Raw genomic sequence first — 22,681 nt, forward strand, 5'->3', positions numbered from 1 at the left:
ACATGATTTCCCTTGAAGACTGCATTTCTCTTTTTCCCAGGCTTGCCTTGCCTCTCAGCAGCACTGAGGAAGTAGATAAACAGTAACGTGATACCAACCGTGAACTGCTGGTTCTGTCGTCGCCGTGGTGTCTACAGACGGGAACAGAGGATTGGAGGAAGGGAAGAAACAGGAGGAACGGCATGCAAAAAAAGGGAAAATGGAAAAAAATGGAACAGATAATATATGAGCAAGCTTTCAAAGACCATCGCGTGACAAGCAATAATAAATGAAAAGCAAAAAGCATTTGGAGTGAGTTGCACTGTTTTAAGACATGCCTTGAGCTCAAAGCTGCGAGCTAGTGAGGAAAACAGTAACTTCCTTGGTTCTGGGGGTCTTGCCAGGACACATATATTTGCTAGTCAATAGTCAGGGGAACATGCAAAGTGACGAGAAACGCCAGTGCAAACTCAGTGACTGCTAGGCGGCTCGTAACGCATCAAGGCTCAGGACTGCGACAGAAAAGCTTGGTCGGGAGGCTGGTTAAACAATGGATTCATACATTCAAACATTGCCTTTGCTTTAACCCAACCCACCCGGGCACTCGGGCTTCTTGTCTGCCAACTAAGCATCACCGAATCCATCACTCTTGGGATTCTTTTGCTGCTTATGCTCAGATGCTTGAAGATGAATATATGGGTTTCAGTTTTCCATCCAGTGTATTATTTCAGCAGAGTTTAGCTGGAAAGTTCCATTAACTGGGAGGCCACGGGAATGAACATGCTTAAGGTTTCATAGATTACTTTCCATACACACACACACACACACTCTCTCCATTCTTCACTCTGCAGTTCCTAATGTTACAATCTAAGAGCAAAAGACTCTCCTGAAAACACCCAAGTCCACATAATCTGCCAAATACCACTTCTAATTGTATGACATACCCCATATTTAAATATCCAGCCAGCCCTTTGCTCACAATTCAGAATCCATGCACTGCTGTGAGCTGCCAGGCGCCCTGCCCTTCTATGGCTGGCACTGGAGATAATGTGGTACCGTATTTTTTTCATTACTAGATGCTCTTGGTATGGAAGAAAATGTGGCTTGCCTCTCTCTTCTGCTTCTGATGCTGTTCAAGTTTTCTCCTTCTGCCAGGCTTCTATACCGGGCCTGATTACTGGCTCCTCCTCACAGGAAATCCCTCAAGGGGCTCAGGCAAATCAAGGAATTTTCTCTTTACTTTTGGCTAGAGGAGTGGGATAAATATCTACAAAATGCACAAAGACTTTCTTTTTCCGTAGTCATTTGAATGCCACTCTTCTGGCCGGCTTCATTTCAATGTCAACCATCTGGCAATGCTTTCCTTCTCAGAGCTGCACCTCTTAAGTATGTTCCCTTCCAGGCCAGAAAGGAATGGTGATACTGAGACATGAGCTAGTCAGTGTTAGTCGTAAGCTGGTGGCTGAAGTGGGATTCAATGTTACAACTGCAAGGGGTTACTTGCCCTTTTTTATAATGCAGCTATTTCATTGGTGATTATTTCTAGGAGTTATGGAGACTCCAAAGGACTCCTTCAGACTGAACACAGGCAATGTTTAAATGCAGTAGAATGTGAAACATAACTTTTTAAAAATTCAAATGAGCCTGGTGCTTCTGATTTATAAATATAACACATGAATTCACACCGGCATTCCCCCTCAGTTGGCATGCTTTCCTTAGGACCCTATGCCATTTAAAATGAGAGTCCTTCTAAGGAGCCAGAATTAGCCACAAGTCTGAGAGGCCCTGCAGCTTAATATAACTTATAGCTGAGTTTCTGAAGACTAGAAGAAGGAAGGAAAAACAGAAGATATACTGCATAAGAACAATACTTACAAGGCAAGTCTGTACGCATAAAATAGCAGTAAAAACAATACAGGAAATTGTACATTTGAAACATCTACACCCAGATTCTCATGACATAATCATATTATCTCCTTAGTTGAAACATCCAGGTCCAGCATTTGTTTGAGGTTACTTTAAATTTGGGAGGGCAGAATCAATGCACTTTTGTACAGAAGTGTTTATATTTTATATGCATGCTAATACATTTTATTGATAGACATTGGCTTCTTTCCAAAGTTTGAAAAAACAATAAATACTTTGGCTCATTATCTTTGTAGTACCACTTTTAAGATACTTTATTTTAACCAGGAAAATAATTAGTATAAAATGAAGGAAAAGTGGTGGAGTCAAACCCAAGAGTTAAAAATCTTCAAAAATAATATCTCAGCATTAACCAATGACCCCAATTTGCTGTCTTTCTACAACACAATATTATGTCAGCTTTATGATGGAATTAAACCAAACGAAGCTAGACGTCAGCTCCTATGTGGGTACTAGAAAATAAATGAAGGCAAGTTCACAGTGCAGCTTGCTTCCCCATTCTGGGGATGGGAAATCCATCAATTGCACCCAAAAGGGGAGGAAATTAAGCATGTTAAAAAGGGAAAACATGTTCTAAACCAGTTAAAAGCAAACACATGTTCAAGTCAAACAGCACAGTTACTGTAGCTGGAAATGGCAAAGCCACGATGAGCGATGGAGATGCCTGCAGCAGAAACACAGGCTGGCTGCAAAGTTTAGAACAAGACTGGGAGGTGCTGATTCCTTTCCTCTAAGAGCATCTGGTACGCTATCAGAACAGAGGTGGTTTCAAGTGAAGAATTAAAAAAAATTCTTTAGAAGTGACTCTGTGCTCTGCACAGGAGAGCACTATGACGAAATCTAATTCTTCTGCAGCATTGCATTATGACTTCATGCAGAAACCAGAGATGTTCTGGCTGTGAAGCAAGATTGATTAGGGGATCTTAACTATGAGACCGGATCAATTTAGAAGCCCACCCCGATGGATCCACTTGTGCGGTCACCATACTGTCTGATGACATTTTCAGTGTATGGGCAAAATGCAAATTGCCAATAGTATGCTAAAAATACTGTAATTATCTTGAAAAAAAAAAATGAGTTGTGTCTAATTGCCCTAACATAGGCTTTTTAAAATCTCATATTGTTGCTGCCTTAAAAAAGAAATCTTTGAGCTATGACTATGAGAAAACTAGGAAACAAAAAGGTGAGTTTTACTTATGAGGATGTCAGGTTATGAAAATATCAAGGCCTAGCTGAGCCATTGTCTCTATATTAATGTTAATTATAGTGAGGGCAAATTTATTGTACATTTATTTTCCATGGTCAACAAAAAACAATCCCATGTTCGTGCAAACCCAGTAAATGTGTAAGGCCTAACAGTTATCCTCTAGCTGCTTTTTGAGGATAATCATGTGAGGTATCCAAGGGAGGAAACTGCCCTGCTCTGTGAAAGAGGCACATTTCACTTCATATTCTTCTTTTTTTAGTCTCTCATCCACACAGTTTATGTGACCCTATCTTAAATAAATAAAACATCACATCTATATCATGGTGCCTTTTACTATATTTACAAAGCGAAAAGGCTCTGACAATGTGTGAGATTAGAGCCACTAGCCATTTAACCAAGTAGCAAAAAAGAAAAAAAGAAAAAGAAAAGCTTACTGCCTGAGAGGCAGCTGGGCAATATTTAGTTGAAACAGTCATGTGTAAGCTCCACTGTGGCCCATTCTAATCCTTTCATATGGATTCTCTCCAACTTAGAATTGTTCATTGAGTGTGACAGACTGGGGGTTTAAAACTAATCCATAAATTAGTCTGTGGTCTCAAACACAACGGGTGCCATAAATGAAAATGAAAATCCTAGAACAAAATTAAATTCACAACCTTAAATACTTTCTCTTCCCCAACTGATCTGTGTGTGGTGCTCCTGCTTTGCAATGCACACATTCCCCCATACTGCACTTCGGGTGTGTGAGGAAGGTGTACATTAAACAATGCACAGTGCAATAACCCAGAGAACCCAATCTGCTCAAAGGCAGAGCTTAATTGTAAAGAATTTAAATTCCCCCATTTTGATTGTCATAAGCTTAAATGAAAGCATACTAAGTCGTCCCGACATATTTTAATACACTTTCCCCCAGTTTATTTTCTTAACCAAAGTCAATAAGGAGCCAATGAGTTTTCTTAATTGAATTCCCCTTCAGTTTGTGTTATGGAGCTGCTTTAAATCTAGACACGAGGGCTGGCATGGAATTCCCCTGCCAATTGTATTTTTATAGTTGTGCTGTGCTGGCCCATATATATTCAGTATAGTTTCTTCTCCACCCTCCTTTTGTTGACTTATTTGAAATCTATTAAAAGCAAAAAATAAATGCTGGAAAATTAAACTTTGAAATTTATTTTCTACTGGTTTCTGGTTTAATTTTCTTTCCACCTAGGTTGTGCTTTAAATAAACTCCCATTTCTTAGGGATGGGAGAAATGGATCGGAAGAGAACTAAAGTGTAAAACCCCAAATAGGAGAGTTATAATAAAGCTCTCTTACTTTTTAATGTCATCTCCCCTTTGAGTGAAGAGATTTTTGTGCCACAGAACAGCAGGACCGGGAGCTGATTTTTTTTTGTTAAGCAATTTCAAGTTCTGTTAAAAGCTTCCTCAGAATTGTTCGATAGTGCTGCTGTGCCCCTGAGATCTTTTCATTTGCAAACCAGATGTTCTGCAAAACAATAGGAATCTGTACGGTGGTTTCCTTTAACAAGGAATATTATTCCTAGATTGTGTAGAGTGTGAAGGCTGGGTGGAGGGCAGGAAAGGGGGAATGCACAGGCCAAGGGAGGATCAGAAGAGTGTTGCAAGGAGGGTGGTAGTGTCGAGATGCAGAGGCTCAAGAAGGTGTAGCTAACATTCACCTGGTGTCACATGTGGGTGGGGTGGGCCATTTGTGCCAGGTCCTTATTTCCCTGCAGCAGGGGTTCTTAACCAGGGGTCCAGGGATCTCCAAGGAGTTTGTGGAAAGATTTCAAGGAGCTTAAATTGAAAAAAAAAAACTTATTATCTTTATTTTCTCTCACCTCTAACTGAAACCTAGCATTTCCTTCACTTATGAAAGTATGCAATAAATTACAGTAGTATTCATTTCATCTCACATTAAGGTTGTTGTATATCTCAAAAAATCGCTTACGCTCATCCATATATTGGAATTATGGTAGTCGTTAGACCAGATGCTAATTGAGTGCCATAAAACTATCTGTTGCTACATTCTGAGAAGGGGTCCGTGGTTTTCCTTGACTAGCAAAGTGGAACAAAATAAGTTAAGAATCCCTGCCCTACACCAAGAATGTATCATCACCCTCTAAACCTGAGTTCCAAGTACCACTTTCTAATCTTGAGAAATTTATATTCATGATATTATTTACTTGCATTATTAATAGATCTTTATTATGGAAACATATCAAGTCCTTATATACAGAATTATTTTTAAGCAAGGAGAATAAAATTATGAAAATTATGATAGGGCATTAGAAAAAACCCCTCATTTTCCCTCTCTCATTCCTTTAAGAAAAACTGCTGAACCAAGCCACCTTAATCCCTGTAGTGCTCTAATTTTTCCATCTCCCCACAAATCAATTTGGGGTGCAAAACTGGTTGGCTATGATGCTGTCTGTATCAGGTTTACGGCCACCAGCTAAATGAAAGGGTAGAGATGTGTGAGAGTATGAAAAGTGTGGAAATGCACTTCCGGGGTAGAAACTTGAAAAAGTGGTTCATCATGTAAAAGTTGGCTCATGAGTATTTACCATGTCCTAAATAATATTCTTGTCATCAGGCACACGGGCATATCAGTGAGGACCCCCTAAGTATTCAGTAAACGAGGGGAAAACAGTCTTATTGGAGTAGAAGCCAATTCTAGGGAAATGCTATGGCAATTTGGTGAGCCTTTTAAGATGAGAGATGTGTATTTCCTAACAACAATGGATTAATATGTTCCTGGAATATAAATAGACCAAAAAAACAACAACAACAAAAAAAACATACATTGAAAACAGGTGCTTGAAGTAAAGTTGGATCCTCCTGCTTCATTCCTATCTAAGCCATATTTGACCCATTCTTTGATGGTTAAGGTCAAATTCCACTTTTCCAGTGACACGCTCCTCAATCATCTACGGTACCTTCTGCCTGTGACTCTGAATCAGCCTCAACTGCAACTGTCTCCTATTGAATCCCAATGTTTTAAACTTATTTCCCCAATCGTATTTTAAAGTGTTTAAGGAGCTTTCCATCTCTATAAACACTATCATATGGGTGCTCCCTGTTTGTTGAATGAATGCTTCATAACCCTCCCTCTTACAAGCCTACACCCCTGGCACCAAGTAAACATCAGCAGCACAGAGTAGGGACCACTCAACTGTTCCCTGGGAGAAGAGTCGGCTCTACCTGGAGCAGAGCTCGCTAGTCCAGCTGAGACAGTCACGTCATAGAGGCAGTCTTAAGCACAGGTGTACTTTTTAATCTAAGAAACTGAAAACATGTGCTGTGGTCTTGAGTTTCTCCACTCTGGCATATTCCCCAAACATCACTGAAGGATAAGGCCACTACTCACCTTTCCTATTTATGTGCTCTAAACCACATGACATAAAAAAAGCTTATTAGGCTAATAAGCTAAAGTGAGCCTAGGGGTGGGAATTACTTCCTTCAAGTCATATTGATTTTTGAGTGCTTAGGTACCAAAAAGAAAAACCTTGCTATTTTTCTTGCCAAGAGATAACACAGAAATGTTTAATTAGATATGTGCTTAAAGAAAGAGAAAAACTCATTTAGAAATGACCTACTTCATTCTCATGAAAGGATTGTTAAACGTGTTTCAGAATTTGGCCCTATAGCTATTCACTTCCTATTCTAAGGTGGTTCCAATTTTTTAAATTTATGGCAGTCACCAGGACAGCGTGACCTACAGGCTGAACTCCTCCTGGCCGGAGGTTTCTATTTAAGCTGCTAAGGGCGTTTAACACCGCGTGCAGGGTCCTTCTACAACTTGTCATCAAGCACCTAATTCAGGATGCAACCAGGCAGGCACAACACAACATCCACGTTAACTGGAGAGGGAAACACAAAACATATTCTTAAGATGATTACAGGAAAAAGGCTTGATCCTCCTGGCAGACAGGGGCTAAAACCATAAGCAAACACAGAAGCAGGCTTTGAGGTATACCTAAAAGACCAACAAGCCAAACGACTCCAGAGAAAGGTAAAAATCAAACCCAACCCAACCCTGATACAACAGGGGCCTTTCTCCGATTCCAGTTTCCGAGAGGAATCTCAAATAAAGGACTCTTCTGGGGGCACCGGCCGGGCTCTATCTTTCTTGAATAGAGGATTCTAGGGGCAGTTTAAATGACACACTTTGCTCTTTTATATAACAGCAGATTTCCTTATGAATGAAACTGCGTGGGTATGTTGATGTGGGGTGGGGACTTGCCAAAAGCAAGAGTTGAAACAGAATATGGTTGGAATATCACTGTACATAAAAGTGAACAGAGATGCCAAGGAATCACACGGCAAATCACAATGAAGCTCTAACTGGCTCCCGTCCCAATTCTATCGCCCAAATTGTTTCACTTGTGAAAGGACCCTAATGCTATTAATGGCTTAGTAGTTTGTTATTACGGTGGATAGGGCAAATTGACTTCAAATACTCCTTTCATTATGGTCAGGGTCTGCAAACATTCCTCCTAGATAAAGTTCCCATCTTGGACGTGCACTTCACCTGTAAACCAGAAGCACTGCTCCATGCGGAAAGATTGACAGGAGGCAGAGAGCATCCTGACCCTCCCACCCACAGTGTCTGTGATCCTGGGTGGACATAGAGTCAGACTGGGCTTACAATCCCTCTCTTTCGAGGGTCTCCAGATTGAAGCTTTCACAGGCTTTCAAGGAGTCAGGTGACTCAGAACAGAATGACAGTCTGCCTCTAACAAGGGAAACAATTCGATTATCCTGGTTCTGGAAGATAAACGATAACACTGGAACACTTCCTTTCAGAGAAATCAGAAATCAACTATGACCTCCTGAGTTTAAAAATATTTTTCTATCGCATCTGTACATTTTTCTTGTAATGAAACTCTGACCTGGGGAATGGGTTTCAGTTATTGCATTTGACTGGGAGAAAAGAAATAGATGACTACGGGCTTTTTTTTTTTAAAGCTTAGGCTTTATGCTATTGTCACTGGAGGATTTGACTGTTGAAGCTTTTAAGGCTAATGGTGGCTGTAACATTCCGAACAGTGTGAGAGAGAAGAGGAGTGGAAATTAATTTAGCTCTCCATTTGTCAAGACTTAGTCTGGAAGATTTTTTAGGGACCAACCTAAATCTAGGGGATAGCTTGGACCTTTAGAAATGGGACATAGAATCATTCCACACCATAACCCTTAATCTGTTTGAAGAAAGGAGCAAATGTTAAATTCCCCAAGTGTGCTTTCTGGGCAAGATAAATATATATAAGGCTGCTCGTTAAGACACAGGAAGCCTGTAAGATCACATCCATTAAGGTAACAGGTTCTACAAAGTTGTTTTTGTAGCAATTTTAGTTTAACTACTCTTGGGTATGCCAGTGAGAACGTGGACATTCATTACCACTAATGCACTGTGTGCAGAGAGGACCCAACTGCCCCCTTTGAGAGGCTCAAGCGCGTCTGTGCCATCAGCTTGTCCTGGCCAGAGCTGTGAGGCTGCAGTGGAGCAGGAGAAGTAAAGTCCCTCCTAATGGCACCTCTGAAGTAGAGCATTGTGTGCTTGTCAAATTTCCTCTTAAATGGAGTCTCTGCAGCAGGAACTGCAATAACAGCCATAACACCAGCTTTGGCCTGGAGTGAAGGATTTAGAGTGGGGAACTGAAGCCACTCTGCTGGGTCGCCAAGGTTGATTGTGAGGGGGGAGGAGCTCAGGGAGTGTTAAGAAGGGTCTTTAAAAAAAAAGCCTGAGTGAGCGAGAGGCCAGCCACAAATGAAAAGCGTTGCTCCGTATTGAAGAGAAACGCGGTGTTGACACGCTGAATGAATATAAGGCCTTGGCCGCTTTAAAATGCAAACCTGGCTAGCTATCTAGATGGAACCTTCTAGCATGAGAGGCAATAAAAGCTGGCTCATACATGGGCAAATTCTGCAAAGACAAAACAGACCACTGAAAGGTTTGCTTACAGGGCTAGCGTAGGCAGGGCAATGGAGAATTAAGCCACATGATTTATACTGATGTCCAAAGGGTCTTTCACAGGAAACTTTACAAAAACCTGGTGACAGGAGCAGGAGCCTAATTCAGTTTACAACTTTGAGAGAAAAGGAATTAAAAACCTAGTTCTTAGTTTGAAAAGTTGATATAGCATGGTTGCTCTGGAAATCAGAGTTAGGATGGTGCATCTTCAATATGCCTATTAATATATAGAAAATGAGATGAATCTAGTCACTGTGCTAACAAACTGATTTCAATTAAGAAGCAGACGGAACTAACAAAAGAACTAAAACAGGAACACACAGAGGCAAGGATTTAGGAAGCAGCTGGGGTGGAGCAGAGTTTAGAGTGAGACACAAAAACCAATTGATGGATTTTCAGAAGATTTCAAATTAAGTGCAGGAACTGATAATTTTGTAACCGACATTTAGAAAAATACTCAATAGTGGCTTATTTAAGGGCTCTCTTTGTTCCACTGTAATAGTTAGAAAGGTGAAGAAAACTGAGATTAGACAATATATTGCATTTCATAAATTGATGAGGCCTCCTCTTTCACTGAACACTGTGAATGTCTGTCAGCTCTAGCTCACCGACTCCTGTGAAAATTGAAGGATGTCTCCAGAAAGCCAGTGTAAAGGTTAGCCGCCACATCCAGAGTGGCAAAGAGGAGTTCCTCATCAAGCACGGTCAGTAAAACTCCCTGGGTTTATAAAGAAGTCCAGTGAGAGGATCAGAGATGAAAGCCCATGGCTCAGGGCACCTGGCCGTTTCCTCAGAAATAGAGGAGAGTGGAAATGTTACCTTTTCAAGAGACCTTTTTCTTTTTCTCAGAGGACAATTACTTTGGCATGTTTCTGTAGTAGGCACCCGGAAACCTGGTCGGAGAAGGTCTTACCTAAGGAGAGCCTGCGTGTCTAGTTGACAGGGCACAGCCACAAGCTTTCCTACCTTGGTGGGCAGATGAAACTCCGAGGCGCCGAGACGAGCAACGTCAAGTGGTGTGAGAGACAACGGAAGCCAGGAAAGGGATGGATGACACACGACCGCTCTCCATGATATTTCAAAATAAGAGTGAAACTCACTTTGAATAAGCCACAGAGTTACAACCACTGTGACTGCCTCTCTCACCCCTCAGACCATGTACTGAGGGTGGGGAGGGGGTTCAGCATGAAAAAGATGGGGCTCTCTGCTCTCCCGTGACCACCAGGCAGCACAATTAGGTGGTAACATGCGGGTCCTCACTGGAGCAGGGAGGGCGGCTGTGCATTTAGTAACATGGTCTGCAAAGGCAGGATGTCAAAAGGTGTGTGCTTTTCTTCCTATGGATTAAGATGAAGTTAAGACAAGAAGATCCAAAGCCACAATACTTACCATTTCATCAACTGTGGCTAAGCATGAGCTACTGGCGTGTTTCCTAGTTAGCCAGGCTGCCATTTTCCCTGACATTTTGTTTTGGATAGTGATGCTTAAAAAAGAATTATCTTGTGCATAAGCTGCAAAATATTTCATCTTCTCTTAAATGCTTGGTTTTAAAGATTTCCGAGGTCCTTAAGATTCAGCTTAAGAACATAGTAGCTAGTGTCTTTAAAGTTCCAAAATAAAGGAACAATTAAATTCCAAGGATTTAAAGGGAAATTTTCGGCTTCTTTCTATTTACACCAGAAAGACAATATACATTCAGGACAGTTCCAATGGTAATGAAGGTACCGTACCTGTGATGATGGTAAGGATGGTGGTGGTGGTGGTGGTGGTGGTGGTGGTTGTTGTGGGAGGAGGGATAGTTGTGGGGGGATCTGGATAAAAAAAAAAAAGGAAAATCAAACCCACAATGCTGAACACAACAATGAGCAGTAATGACAGAACAAAGGCGTGAGGACATTGAGATGTTTGTTTGATGGTGTCCCCCTTTAAAATCAAAAGTTCTCCCCCAAGGATTTATGTCTTGTAATTACACCCAAAGCCTTAGTTGGAAGGGCTAAGAAAAGAAGAGAATTTTGTTAACGAAGTGAATTAGGGATGAGACGATGTGACGTAGAAAGGGGAGAAAAAAATCAAAACATGACCCTCCTCCCCCCCCCCCCCCCCCCAGATTTCAAAGGGGAGGTCAAACCAGCTTAGCACCAAGGGCACATGGCTGTCCTTTGGTTTTATATTTCTAGAGATGGGGGAAGAGGAGGAGATGGGGGCTGCTCTAGCTAAAGGGTTCGTATCAGCTCAGGATGCGTGTGTTCCTGCTCACTTGCTCTCTGTGGCTGGTCACTTCATTATTCTCCATCAATACATCTCAGCAGGACGTAGAACTACCTCTATACTCGTAATAAATACTAAGAAGAGAGAATGTCACCACTAAATATCAAGTTCCAAGCATGTGAGATTTTACTGAGATTTTATTTCTTAAAAGTCAATAAATTTTACAGCTTATAAATATTAATAAGTTGCCTTTACTCACGCTAAAAGCTTGCCCTACGTGGACTACAATGATGAAACTGAAAGAATGTTTTCCATCGTGTAAACAAGAGAACTAAATATAAAAGAGGCTTGACCCGCAAAGCCAGGAACCTGATAGGGAAGCCTCTGTCAGATACCTGATATACTGTATATTCTTCTATCATCTTAAAAGTTATTTGGGATAAGGGAAGGGCAAAAATGAAAGAGAAAAAAATTCTAAACCTAAATGATCAAACTGAATGTGTTAAATTGTCAGCAAGACTTTGAACTAAGCGATCATTCTGCTATAATAGACCAGAAGACGAACCGAAGGCTTTTGATTTTACATTTTATCTAAAGCACGTCAATGTTTTCTCCCTGACACATCTGGTGTCCTTTTATCTCCAAGTGAGCTCTCAGATTGCCTAATTAATACATCAAAACTTTAATTATATACTGCACCTTTATTGGGTCTGGTACAACTTCCTCAAAGTTTATGAAAAACATCACCCTGGTGCTTGCTTGCTTAGATTCTTACTATACAGATTGATAAATCGAAGTTTTAATTTTCCTCAAAAATTGCTTCTCTCACATAAACATATTTGTATGAATTTGATAGAGAAGATTCAGCAGCAATCTGTTCGGTTTTATGGGGGACTTTCTTCATTTAAACTGGTGACACAAGTAGTTTAAACAAGTGTTTAAAGCAGGCACCCACAAGAGTCTGGAATGATTCCACTAAAAAATGATCTCATTCTCTCCCAAGAAAGAGAAATTATTAAATTAGTAGTTTTAAACTACCCATTTTAAACAGCCATGGAAACAGGATGAAATCTACCAAAACCTGGGCAGTATTCCCAGGCTTGTTCCCTGGGTACTTCTTACAGAGGCCACAGGTGGAAAAGCACTTGCGACCTGGCAAATCATTCAGATGCTTTGCAGATGAAAAAGGTGCACTGGTTCCTGGGCCGAGTCCAGAAGACATCCTGCCCACCTCTATTAGCAATGACGCTGTATCCAGAGAGATGCCTACCGCCCAGCATGGGGTTTCTGTTTGGGTTCCATTACAATATTTGCCACCTCAGTACCTGGGAGACTTTCCCAGATATGCTATAATCCTATTTTGGTACCTATTTCTAAAAGTATTAGCATAAAATGTGTGATGGCCACAGTGAAAAAAAAAAGTGGACCTGAAAGTGAATTGAAAATATAGTTATGAACAAAGGGCTAGACCAGACTAATGAGGGTACAGACTTAAGAGAAAGGTTACCAGTCCCTCTCATTCTGTGAAAATCACATATTTCTAAGGATTTTTATCACCACTGGGGTAACTTTTGTCCATCACATCTGCCTCCAGTGATGTAAATGGATTAGATTCCATTAACAGGTATATAACCTGAATGCTTAGATCATTTCTGGCAATGGGAGCAATGTCAGGTCACTGGGTAAGGAAATAGAGATGGGGCTGATGAGCTGTGTGACACACAAAGGCTAAAAGAACAAAAGAGTGACTGGTGCTCAGGCACTAGCCAGCTAGTTGCACCAAGTATATTAGTTACTTCCAGAGAATTAAACATGTTAGAATCATTTAACTCTTCTTGTTCATAGAGTACTTCAAAAATTACTACAGTAGTACAGTAAGTCAGCTTTCAAAAGAAAATCTACCCACCTCCTTCCCAAATTGCTAGAATATTTTATTAATAGACTAGCACTACCTCCGGTTAGTATTCCAGCTTGTCACTCCAAGCATTGCTATTAGCACAGATTAAGGAGGTGGGTGGTATACTATAGATCTATCGGATCCCTAAAATAAGAGGCACATCATCTTGGGCTGAGAGATATGTGTACCTTGATCTGCCTGTCTAAAGAGGGATGTCCTTGTGTTTCCTAGCTATGAAATACTGCACTGTGGCCCAAAGAGTTAAGTCCCAAAGGATAATCTTATAGTGGAGGCAACGGTCTGATTGGAAAGCAATGATATTAAGAGAAAGAATAATACAAAGAAAGACACAGCCCTCCCCAAGGACTTTGGGGTCACAAAGTATCATGGCTCTGTAAACCTTCTGAACTTTGGAAAGTTTTGTGACCTTTCTAAACCTCATTTTATCATCTATAAAATGGGGTGGTAACAATGCTTCCTCATGTTGTCACTGTGCCGATTAGATGAGATCAGGCATGTAAAATATTCACAATAGGGCTTGGAATGAAGTGAGTGCTCAATAAATGCTAGCTGTAGGATACTATCCAAAATTACTCTAATATATCTGTCCATCAAACTCACAAACTACTGCTCGTCTTGAGATATGGGAGTGACAGATACAATATACCAAAACAAATTTTTCCAGATAATAGTCTTCTGAATCAAGGAAGCATAAAACAGACTGGTAGAAATTTGGCACTGCTTTTTAAAATATCAACAGTCTGAGGAACAGAGATGGCTCTGCCAGTGCATCCACAACTGAAAATGGATCACATCTATCTCACCTACACAGAAGAGCTGTATCTTCTGGAATAGTTGTTTCCTTCACTTTGACTTCCTTCTTAGTTACTGAGAGGAATTAATGCTATCATCTGTGGGCCACAGACAATGTGGGCAGTGTGCAAAGAAAAGAAAAGTCTATAAATAAGACGGTAAGACATGTCCTTTCATTTTACATTATGCTAAGGGGAAAAAAAACAACTCATGAGTAGGTTAAGAGTTATATTTTAATATCCATATAGATATGGCACAAACATGTTTTTATTTGATTAAAAAGACTGCCACTCCTATTTTCTTCATAAAGGAAGGAGCCTTGGTTTTAAGATATATATGTGTGTATGCATGTGTATGCATATATTTATATACTTATATACTCATATCTTACTTATTTACTTTCATTGGATTATTTGCACTGCTAACATGAAAAAAGAAATGCCCCCCCCATACTGAAATATTTGCTACACATGGAAATTTTGATGTTTATGGTTATTCATTCTGTAATTCTGCATCCTGTCAAAGTTCATGATTATTTATAGTATAAAACTAACCAGCAGACTTTAACTGGACAGAACAGCCTGAATTTGTCATCATGAGATTTGCAAGGCTGTGTGCTCCTAAACCAAATAGAGAATATTCACTGTACACAAAACTGACAAGATACAAGTGGAAAATAAGTTTAGAATGCTTGGCAGAAAGTAGTTTCTCAATAAGTAATTGTTAATTAGAGAATGAAAGTCATGGTAATATGCTTTAATACCCTGAAAAAATATGTTAAGAAAACAGACAAATTAAAAAAAAAAAAGCATTTGTGTCCAATGCAGTAGCTCTAAGTGGTTTACGTAGCTACCAAGGACCTAGCATTTTTCCAGGCACTCATTGGCTTATAACATCTTCTGGAATTTAATGGCTTCATGCTAAAAATGGAAAGGTTTTTGCTCCTCAAAGCAGGACAAAGTCTAGTTCAGGTATCATAGGAAAATACCACTGGGAATAAACTTTCTGAGCTGAAAAGCCATTAATTGGCAAGGATGAATGTTTCTGTCATCACTTCTAACACAGTCTCCATGGCTTTTGCCTGAGGACACAGCTTTCCTACTCAGTATGACCAGTTACTGTGATCTAGTGGGAAATCCCCATGATTAGAGGAAGAGAAGAAAAGTCACTGCTCTCCTAGGTGGGGACACCGGGGTCCACCTCAGGCCAGGTTTCTTTAAGTTCTTGAAGGAAACCAACTGGGTTTTGGTTTTCGACTTGACCAAAAGCTTTAGGGGTGAATTACAAGTAGCAGCTACACAAAAATGAGTCTAGTGGAAGGCTGTTTCATCTTCTCACGTACCGTATACATACAGCATATAATCCGAGTGAGCCGTCCCCACTATGTTTGAAGCTTCACAGCGGTAAGTACCATTATCTGTTTTGTTTAGGTTATTGATGAACAGATTGGGCCCGGACAATACAGCATGTTGGGGCATTTCATCATCGACTCTCACCCAAGTCACCACCAAAGGCCTGCAGAAGAAGGGGGAGAAGGACAAACTGCATTACTTCCCACGATGCTATCTGCGCCAAACTTCTTACCCATGCATTAAACGAACTGCATGCAGGGTGGTGACACAATTAATATTTTGTTCTACAGGAGAATATTTTGAAGTTCCCAGAATTACAACCTTGAAGTCTCCAAAAATTGGTTTGGGATACAATTCCTTTTTAAAACATTATCAGGTGCTGAAAAAACTTTCAATAGATCACAAGCAGGAGTCTCATGATTTCCAATGTATTGCCAACAAATCAGCCTATAAACCAATGTGCCCTATTTTTATGCCCTGCTGTGTGGTTTCACACCAATTCAGATGGGACAGAGCTCACCCATTGTTAATCATCTCATTAATTAAGGGGAAAAAAATCAAGTTCTTGGCTAGTGATACATGTATTAATCTGATGGTTAGTAATACGTCAAAACACTTCCTTAGAAGCCACTTGTAATATTGAAATGCATTAGAAAGGAAAGGAACAGAGTTTTACTTTTTGCCCTCTGTTGTTGATAAGCCACCTCCGATTCTGTAAAGACATAATCACTTTCCCTCCTTAACCCCCATCTAAAATCTGCCTTTCTCAAGCCAAAATACCCACCATACTCTCAGATGTACCAGTCCACCCTGTCCATCTGTCCCTTGGCAAACTGCCTTTCGTGCCTGAATGTCCATGGTCCATATGGAATTACACTTTTCTCCTTGTGTGTGCAGCTGCACAGAAGCCATCACAGCTTGGGAAGGAGGCTCTCCAGTTAATCACTGTGGAGTGCATCTCCACACGGATTCCTGAGGTCCTGGGGCACTTGCTAAGCAGGGACAAGTTTATTTTAGCGATTTAAAGTACAGACATTTGTACCCATCAACTCACAGAACTTTTAAAGCTCCATTCTTCCAGGTGTGCCTGAAAACTTTCCTTTTAAATGAAAAGCACCACAGATTGAGCAAGAAATAACTTCCTTTCAATTCCCGCTGCCACCTCTAGGAGCGGTGACACGACAGAAGACCCAGGCTTAATGATGAACGGATACTCAAGTTAGCCCTGTCAAATAGCATTCCAGTTTTTGAATGGGATGTGAAGTTATAGTTTTTCTTTAATTACACATGGGTTTGTCACCACAACCCAGTAAATTATTTAAAAATTAGTCCTGCATATGTCCTCCTTGCAGGCAATGGCAAATGAGTCTGCCTGGCAATCAGATCTAATGTCCTGCTGCTTGACAGCTGAAACAATCAGTGGGGGTAAGTGCTGAGAATATTCACAACATTTAATGGCAAGTTAAATTACCATTTTTATTGTATGCAATTTCTTGAGAAAATAAATAGGTAATATGCTAGAAGGGATAGCGGCAGAGTAATGCGTGCCTGCTCATACAACCATATACCCGTTCCTATTTGAGAGGAACAAACAAATACCCTCTCTGGCATAAATGTCCTGAAGGAAACATGTAATTTACTGTCCCCGTGGCACATTCAATTGAACACAGTACCTTCTTCAAGGGAAAAAAATAGAGAAACAAAATATAGGTTAGCAAGCCATATACTGTCAATGTGCTTAATGTGGCTGAATATAGGTGTTACAAGTGGCAAGAGGCTCTGAGAATTTTTTCCCCCTCTGTTGGGTTGTTTCGAAGGTGAAGGTAAACTGCTAATTACGACATAATTCAAACAGTTTCTGAAACGAAGATCTGAATCTTTTGCAGTGTTCAAAAGGTAAAAAGACCATGCCGCTAAGTCTTGAAGTTTTCAAAAGCAAATAATCCTGGAATGCCACAGGAAAAGCAAAACAGAACCAAGACAACTTCCCACCTCCTAAAGGTCATCTTTAAATTCCAAATGGTTAGTTCAGAGAGAAGCAAAGTGTAGCCTGTGGAGAGGTAAGCGTGCACACACATGCGCGCAAAAAAAAATGAAGAAGAAGAGGAAGAGGAGAGCTGACGGTAGCCAGGCTTCCCCTTGGCTCGCTGGTCTCTCCTCAGGGATCATTCCTGGGTGGGAATGGGGAGAATTCTGTCCAAAGATTTTGGGGAAGCTTTGTTAAGACGCTCTGAGTTTCTCATGTGAAAATTGTGACAATGGTGTTGGTTAGCAAAACTCTGAGAGGGAAAAAAAATCATGCCACAGGGACAGCAGAGGGAGCTCAATGCTGTTTTTTTGGTTTGGCGCCTCAAAAAGTTTGGGTGCCTTTAATCCCAACATTGACCTGTTCTTCTGTTTCATCATTCCATGGGCTTTTTCCCCTAAGAAAAGTTAAAAACAACTTTCACTCTACTAGAAAAATGGAAGAAAGATTCCCCCAAACTCAACTTGAAAAATATATAAAGTGTTACCACCAAATGTGTGTTTTCCGTACTAGTAATATGTGTAGCTCCTCTAATTCACAACAGATCATTTAACAGAGTCAAGGGAAAACAGCTTCTTTACACTTTTGAACAAAATTAGAGTAATAGTTGGTTCTTCTTTTTTCTTATGCAAAGACTTCTAACCCTTTGGAAAATTTCCTGATTATGCTTTACTAACAAAAATATTTCCAGGAATTAAGTAAGACAGTTTTCTTTGAGGGAAGGAGATGCAAAATTAAATATAGGGCAAATTTACAGCTGGCTCTAAACAGCAATTTACGTCTGAAAACCATCTTTTCAGCAGATTAGGCATCAACATAGAAGGTAGTAAATCAATCAGTAGACTGTGGTTGTACAAATAATTCATTAGGATTAATTTCTGTGTGTAAGAGAAAATAGTCCTGACCATCACGCTGATGATAATAAAATAGAATTAGCTTAGATTCCCATCTTAGCTGGCATTTAATATTCCCTCCAGTCCTAACTATTAAGAACCAGAGATATTTCTTCCTCTCTTCATGGAATACTCTTTATGTCCTGAAAAACCTTCCATTCTTTCCAGCAGGAGAAAGGTGATGGCCACTGAGTTGTGAATGCACAATCTCTGTGTCGTGACATTTACTGCCCATGACCCTGTGCCAACCTTGGCCTTCGAAACTTACTGGGGCTTCCCGATGGCTTCACATGTTAACTCAAGCGCGTCCCCTTCCCGGGTTAGGCCTTGTAGAGGATAAGTCATCTGAATATGCACTTGAGGCTTATCTGTGTGACAACAACACAAAGTATAACATTTAGCAAATGATATCATCAGGCAAATCAGACAGGCATGCCGCGACAAACCCCACACCACCAGCACTTATTCTCTCCCCATCCGCATCCTTCAGTGACATCCTTCTAATTAGTTAGTAATCCTGGCATTTGCTCAAATTAAATTGACTAATAACTCTAAGGAATGAACCGCGAACAGATAAGAGATTCATAAGCCAACTGCGTCCCATCAAACATTTCCTGTGAAATACATTTTGTTACATTGAAGTTTATCTCCAAACTCACTCAAGCTAAAGGAAACTCATTTGCCTTCATGCTGAGGTGAAGCCACAGATATTTGTGGTGCTCAGAATTGATATATTTTATCATATATCATATATTACTATGTGACAATATGCTGTGACACTGCATATTAATAAGTTTGCCTCTCCTACACTCTTGTTCTCAAACCGGAGAGGCAAATCTTCTGCCTCAACTCAAATGGCTTTAAGAATAAAGAACTGGGAGGTTTTGGTGGCCCCAGTGAAGCCCTTTGACTTCTCTATTAGACTTTCTAGAAGAACGAAGCACCTTGGCATTTACTGACAGCCTATTGGGATAGGAACCATGGCTGGTGATCGCATAAGCCTAGATTTAAGGATGACAACACTGCACTCAGACACTGAAGCAGCCTGTCCGAGGTCATAAAAGACCCTAATGGGGAACAACTCCATTAAATACATGTTGGGAGGGATTTCTGCTTCAAAACTACATTTCATAGTAGTTGGCAATCCATAATTAAAGTCAGGTATCATTTCCCAGGGTAGTGAGGTACTTAGGTAAATGATGTAGGTATTCCTAATTCCACCAGCTTCTTAAAACTAGTATGGAAGATGAACGATGGGAGGTGTGGGGAGGAAGGAGAGAACGTGTAGAAGTTGGAATTAACACAGATACACACTCACATACTTTTACAAAGGCTGAATGGAACTGGGACATCTTTTGCTATGCTGAACCAATGGGCTATTAATCCCTAAATCAGTTCTCTCATTTAATTCTGTGGTTCTCTAAGTGTGTAGTTTTGGAAATGTACCCAAGAGTAATACATGTGAGAGGGCAAGACACCAGTTGGCTGAAAGGTCAGAGCAATTTCCATAGCTTTACTTTCCCAGACAATCACCACCTCAACAACAGCCCCTTGGCCTTTCACAAGCTGCTTCTGGCTCATCAACACTTACCCTATGGGATAAGGAAGTGGCAGAACTACGCCAGACGCAGCGAGTCTCCACCTAGCAGCTAAATAAGCCGCACCAGAAAGTCCTTAGGGACGGCTGCTCTCCAGGTGCCTTCACATAGCCTTGTTCCTGCCACAGAGATTTCTTTCCTTCACAGCTCTGGCGTGTGAAAACCTTCTAAGAGAGCCTCCTGTATACTAGTGTGCATCACACACTGCGAGGGGGTGATGCTTTCTGAGAAGCTGAGGCATTTGCCAAAAAATTACAAGCCCCGAAGCTCCAGCTGACCCTTCTAAGGAACATGGCTTTATTCTTCGACTCATTGGCAAAGGAAATATTTAAGACAAAGCAGCATCGAAGGTTTCAGATGCTGATAGATGGGTTGGGAAGTAGTCATTAACGACAGGAGGAAAATTTCATAAAGGTAAACATGATGACCTTGAACTAGCACTGGCTACTGTACTGAAGCAAGAGCTCCTGGGTACCCCCTTCAGAGCTAGAGACAACAACTAAGGCTAAATACCACCATTGTGTGACATAGGAGGGCCTATTATGTAAAGCTAATTGGTGAAATTTATTAAAAAAAAGAAAAATAAGATGCAAGAATATTAGTGTGAGAAGGTTATGGCAGGGAAAGCACAGAAAACGAAAAACCTGCCACCTATCAGTTCCTGCTCACAAATGGCAGCATTTATGGAGTTCCTGGCTAAGGGACCTCTGTCATTCTTACTCCTGAACCATTCTGGGTGAGGCTAAATAAAGCCCAAAATTTGGGCAGAAATGTTAACATTTGCTTATAGGTTAATCTCTGATCCATGGAAGGCCTACATTTTTCCATGCACTGTTGGCTTTGGGTCATTAATTAAGGAGAAGCTGAATGCTTGCTATGTAGTTACATAGCTTGCTACATAGCATTCTACATAGCTGAATGCTATGTAGAAAGTTTTTAGATTTTTTTTCTCCATATAATTTAGAAGCAGACAGAGAGGGTATATTTTTCAGCATAGTGCACTAAGGTTTTACATACTCAACTTCCATTTAACAATATAGAGTGTTGAAAATCGAATCTACCATGCCTCTGTTATACTACAGTTTGTTTTATCTAAATGCTTTTTATGTTCCTAATGAGTAATTTACCAGTTGTCAATTATTCACATAAACTTGGAAGAACAAGCTAAGCACTTGCTATACCTGGGATTTATGTAAAAATCATATACCACACTACAGAAAATATAACTTCAATTTTGATAACTGATTTTCCCCATTTATTCTTCAGGTTTCGGGAGATGCATCAACCATCCACCTATGGGCACAGCTGCCACAGTTAACTCTGAAAGCTGGCTGCGAGATAAATGTTAACCTTGCTTGGTTTTTACAGAACAATGTCCCCCTCCATTGACACATCAAGTATTTATAGGCATGTTATCAGCCTGTGGGCAGATGAGCTGTTTCATGGCCCAGCCTAGGAATCAAACAGAAGGTTTTTGTGCCAAGATCCATCCATGAGAGGTGGAAATTTCAAAAACAAATTCTGTTTCCTTCCCTTGGCCCTGAAAGAGGAACTGAAGTAGTCTCAACAGGTGGAAGAGAAACCCTGGAATTCCACCGGCACCTCCAGAACTCTGGGACATTACATTTTCCCAAGAAGAGCCTGACTACAGTATGAGTATGTCAAGATATTGAACAATCCAGATGGCTGCCTGAATGGCCCTGAGCTCATTATTTATATTTTAATTATGTCCATAAATCAAATATTATAACCTACCCAAATCTTTTCTGAAACAGAACAAGACTCCAAGATTTATTTTTAAGTAATGAGGTAAGACCTAGTACATTTTCTGGGTGATCACTTTACACCTCAGTTGGTGTTATAAGGCACAAGGCTAAAAAAGCCAGATGACACTTTCTACCCAAGTGCAATGACTGTCTGGAAATGTATTACTCAGAATGGCTTAATGTCATTATAAAATGGAATTGCTATATAAAAATAAGAAAAATAGTTAGGTCTGTGCACTTACAGGACATTACAGTTATAGAGATGGAATCACCAACAGTCAATCAATTAGGTTGAGGGATCTGAGGTTTTCAAATACACTCTAATTTTTATCCAACCCCATAAAAGACATCTAGCCGGACTGCTATAGCAGATGAAATTTATTAGCCAAAGTTGCAGAAAGGGTTAAATACTAGGAGGCTTTAGGTCATACTACAGTAGCAACCAATTAAAAATATATGTATTAGAAAGACATTCTGATTTGATGTGGCTTTCTTTAAATGTACTTTCTCTCTCTATAAAGGGAATATATACATAAATAAAAGGAAACTCTTCGAGAGGTTAGAGTGGCTTGCTGGCAGATTAGAATTGATTTCATGCCAGTCTGACCTTGCACCACATTCTGTGATCTTTCCAGAAGATGAAACTCAAGACTCTGTAACCTGTATTTCAATTTCCTATGTAAATGACAAGTCCTAGTCTTCTTTCTAGACCACAGCACTAAACTATCAGGTCTTTAAAGTATTTTTTAAAAATTTAAAACTGGTACTTTGCAGGCTATAGTTTCCTTTGGCCTGGGATGCCACCCTCTCCATGTATCAGAGGAGAGTAGAGCTGAGGCAGGAGGGAAGGCGCTAGAGACCTATTCCCTGAGGGCGCCCGCCACCTTGAGAATTTCTAAATCAGGGAATGCGGACACTGACTGTTCCTTGCTGTGCTGGCTGCAAGCAGGCCCAAAGACTTGCGTGCATTTGAGACAGACTCTTCATGTTCCAGCCTTAGATTTCATCAATATTCTGAAACACCAGGGAGGTGATGCCTGT

The 22,681-nt window shown here is 40.5% G+C and overlaps 1 protein-coding gene across 9 annotated transcripts in view; it reads right to left on the minus strand.

Annotated features, from left to right (window-relative positions):
• CADM1 (cell adhesion molecule 1) overlaps positions 1-22,681 on the minus strand; it is a 330,101-nt gene that overhangs the window by 23,739 nt on the left and 283,681 nt on the right. For 5 of the 9 annotated variants that reach the window (XM_004465981.3, XM_004465980.3, XM_058289341.1 and 2 more), the window contains exons 6-9: positions 18,545-18,644; positions 15,348-15,520; positions 10,818-10,898; positions 99-131 (exon numbers count right to left, since the gene is read on the minus strand). In XM_004465981.3, coding sequence (XP_004466038.1) covers positions 99-131; positions 10,818-10,898; positions 15,348-15,520; positions 18,545-18,644 — 387 coding nt within the window. The remainder of the gene's footprint in view (positions 1-98; positions 132-10,817; positions 10,899-15,347; positions 15,521-18,544; positions 18,645-22,681) is intronic. The other 4 variants (XM_004465982.3, XM_004465984.3, XM_023591011.2 and 1 more) reach the window with 3 other exon arrangements.

Source organism: Dasypus novemcinctus, chromosome 27, assembly GCF_030445035.2.
Source record: "Dasypus novemcinctus isolate mDasNov1 chromosome 27, mDasNov1.1.hap2, whole genome shotgun sequence".
NCBI classification, from domain to species: domain Eukaryota; kingdom Metazoa; phylum Chordata; class Mammalia; order Cingulata; family Dasypodidae; genus Dasypus; species Dasypus novemcinctus.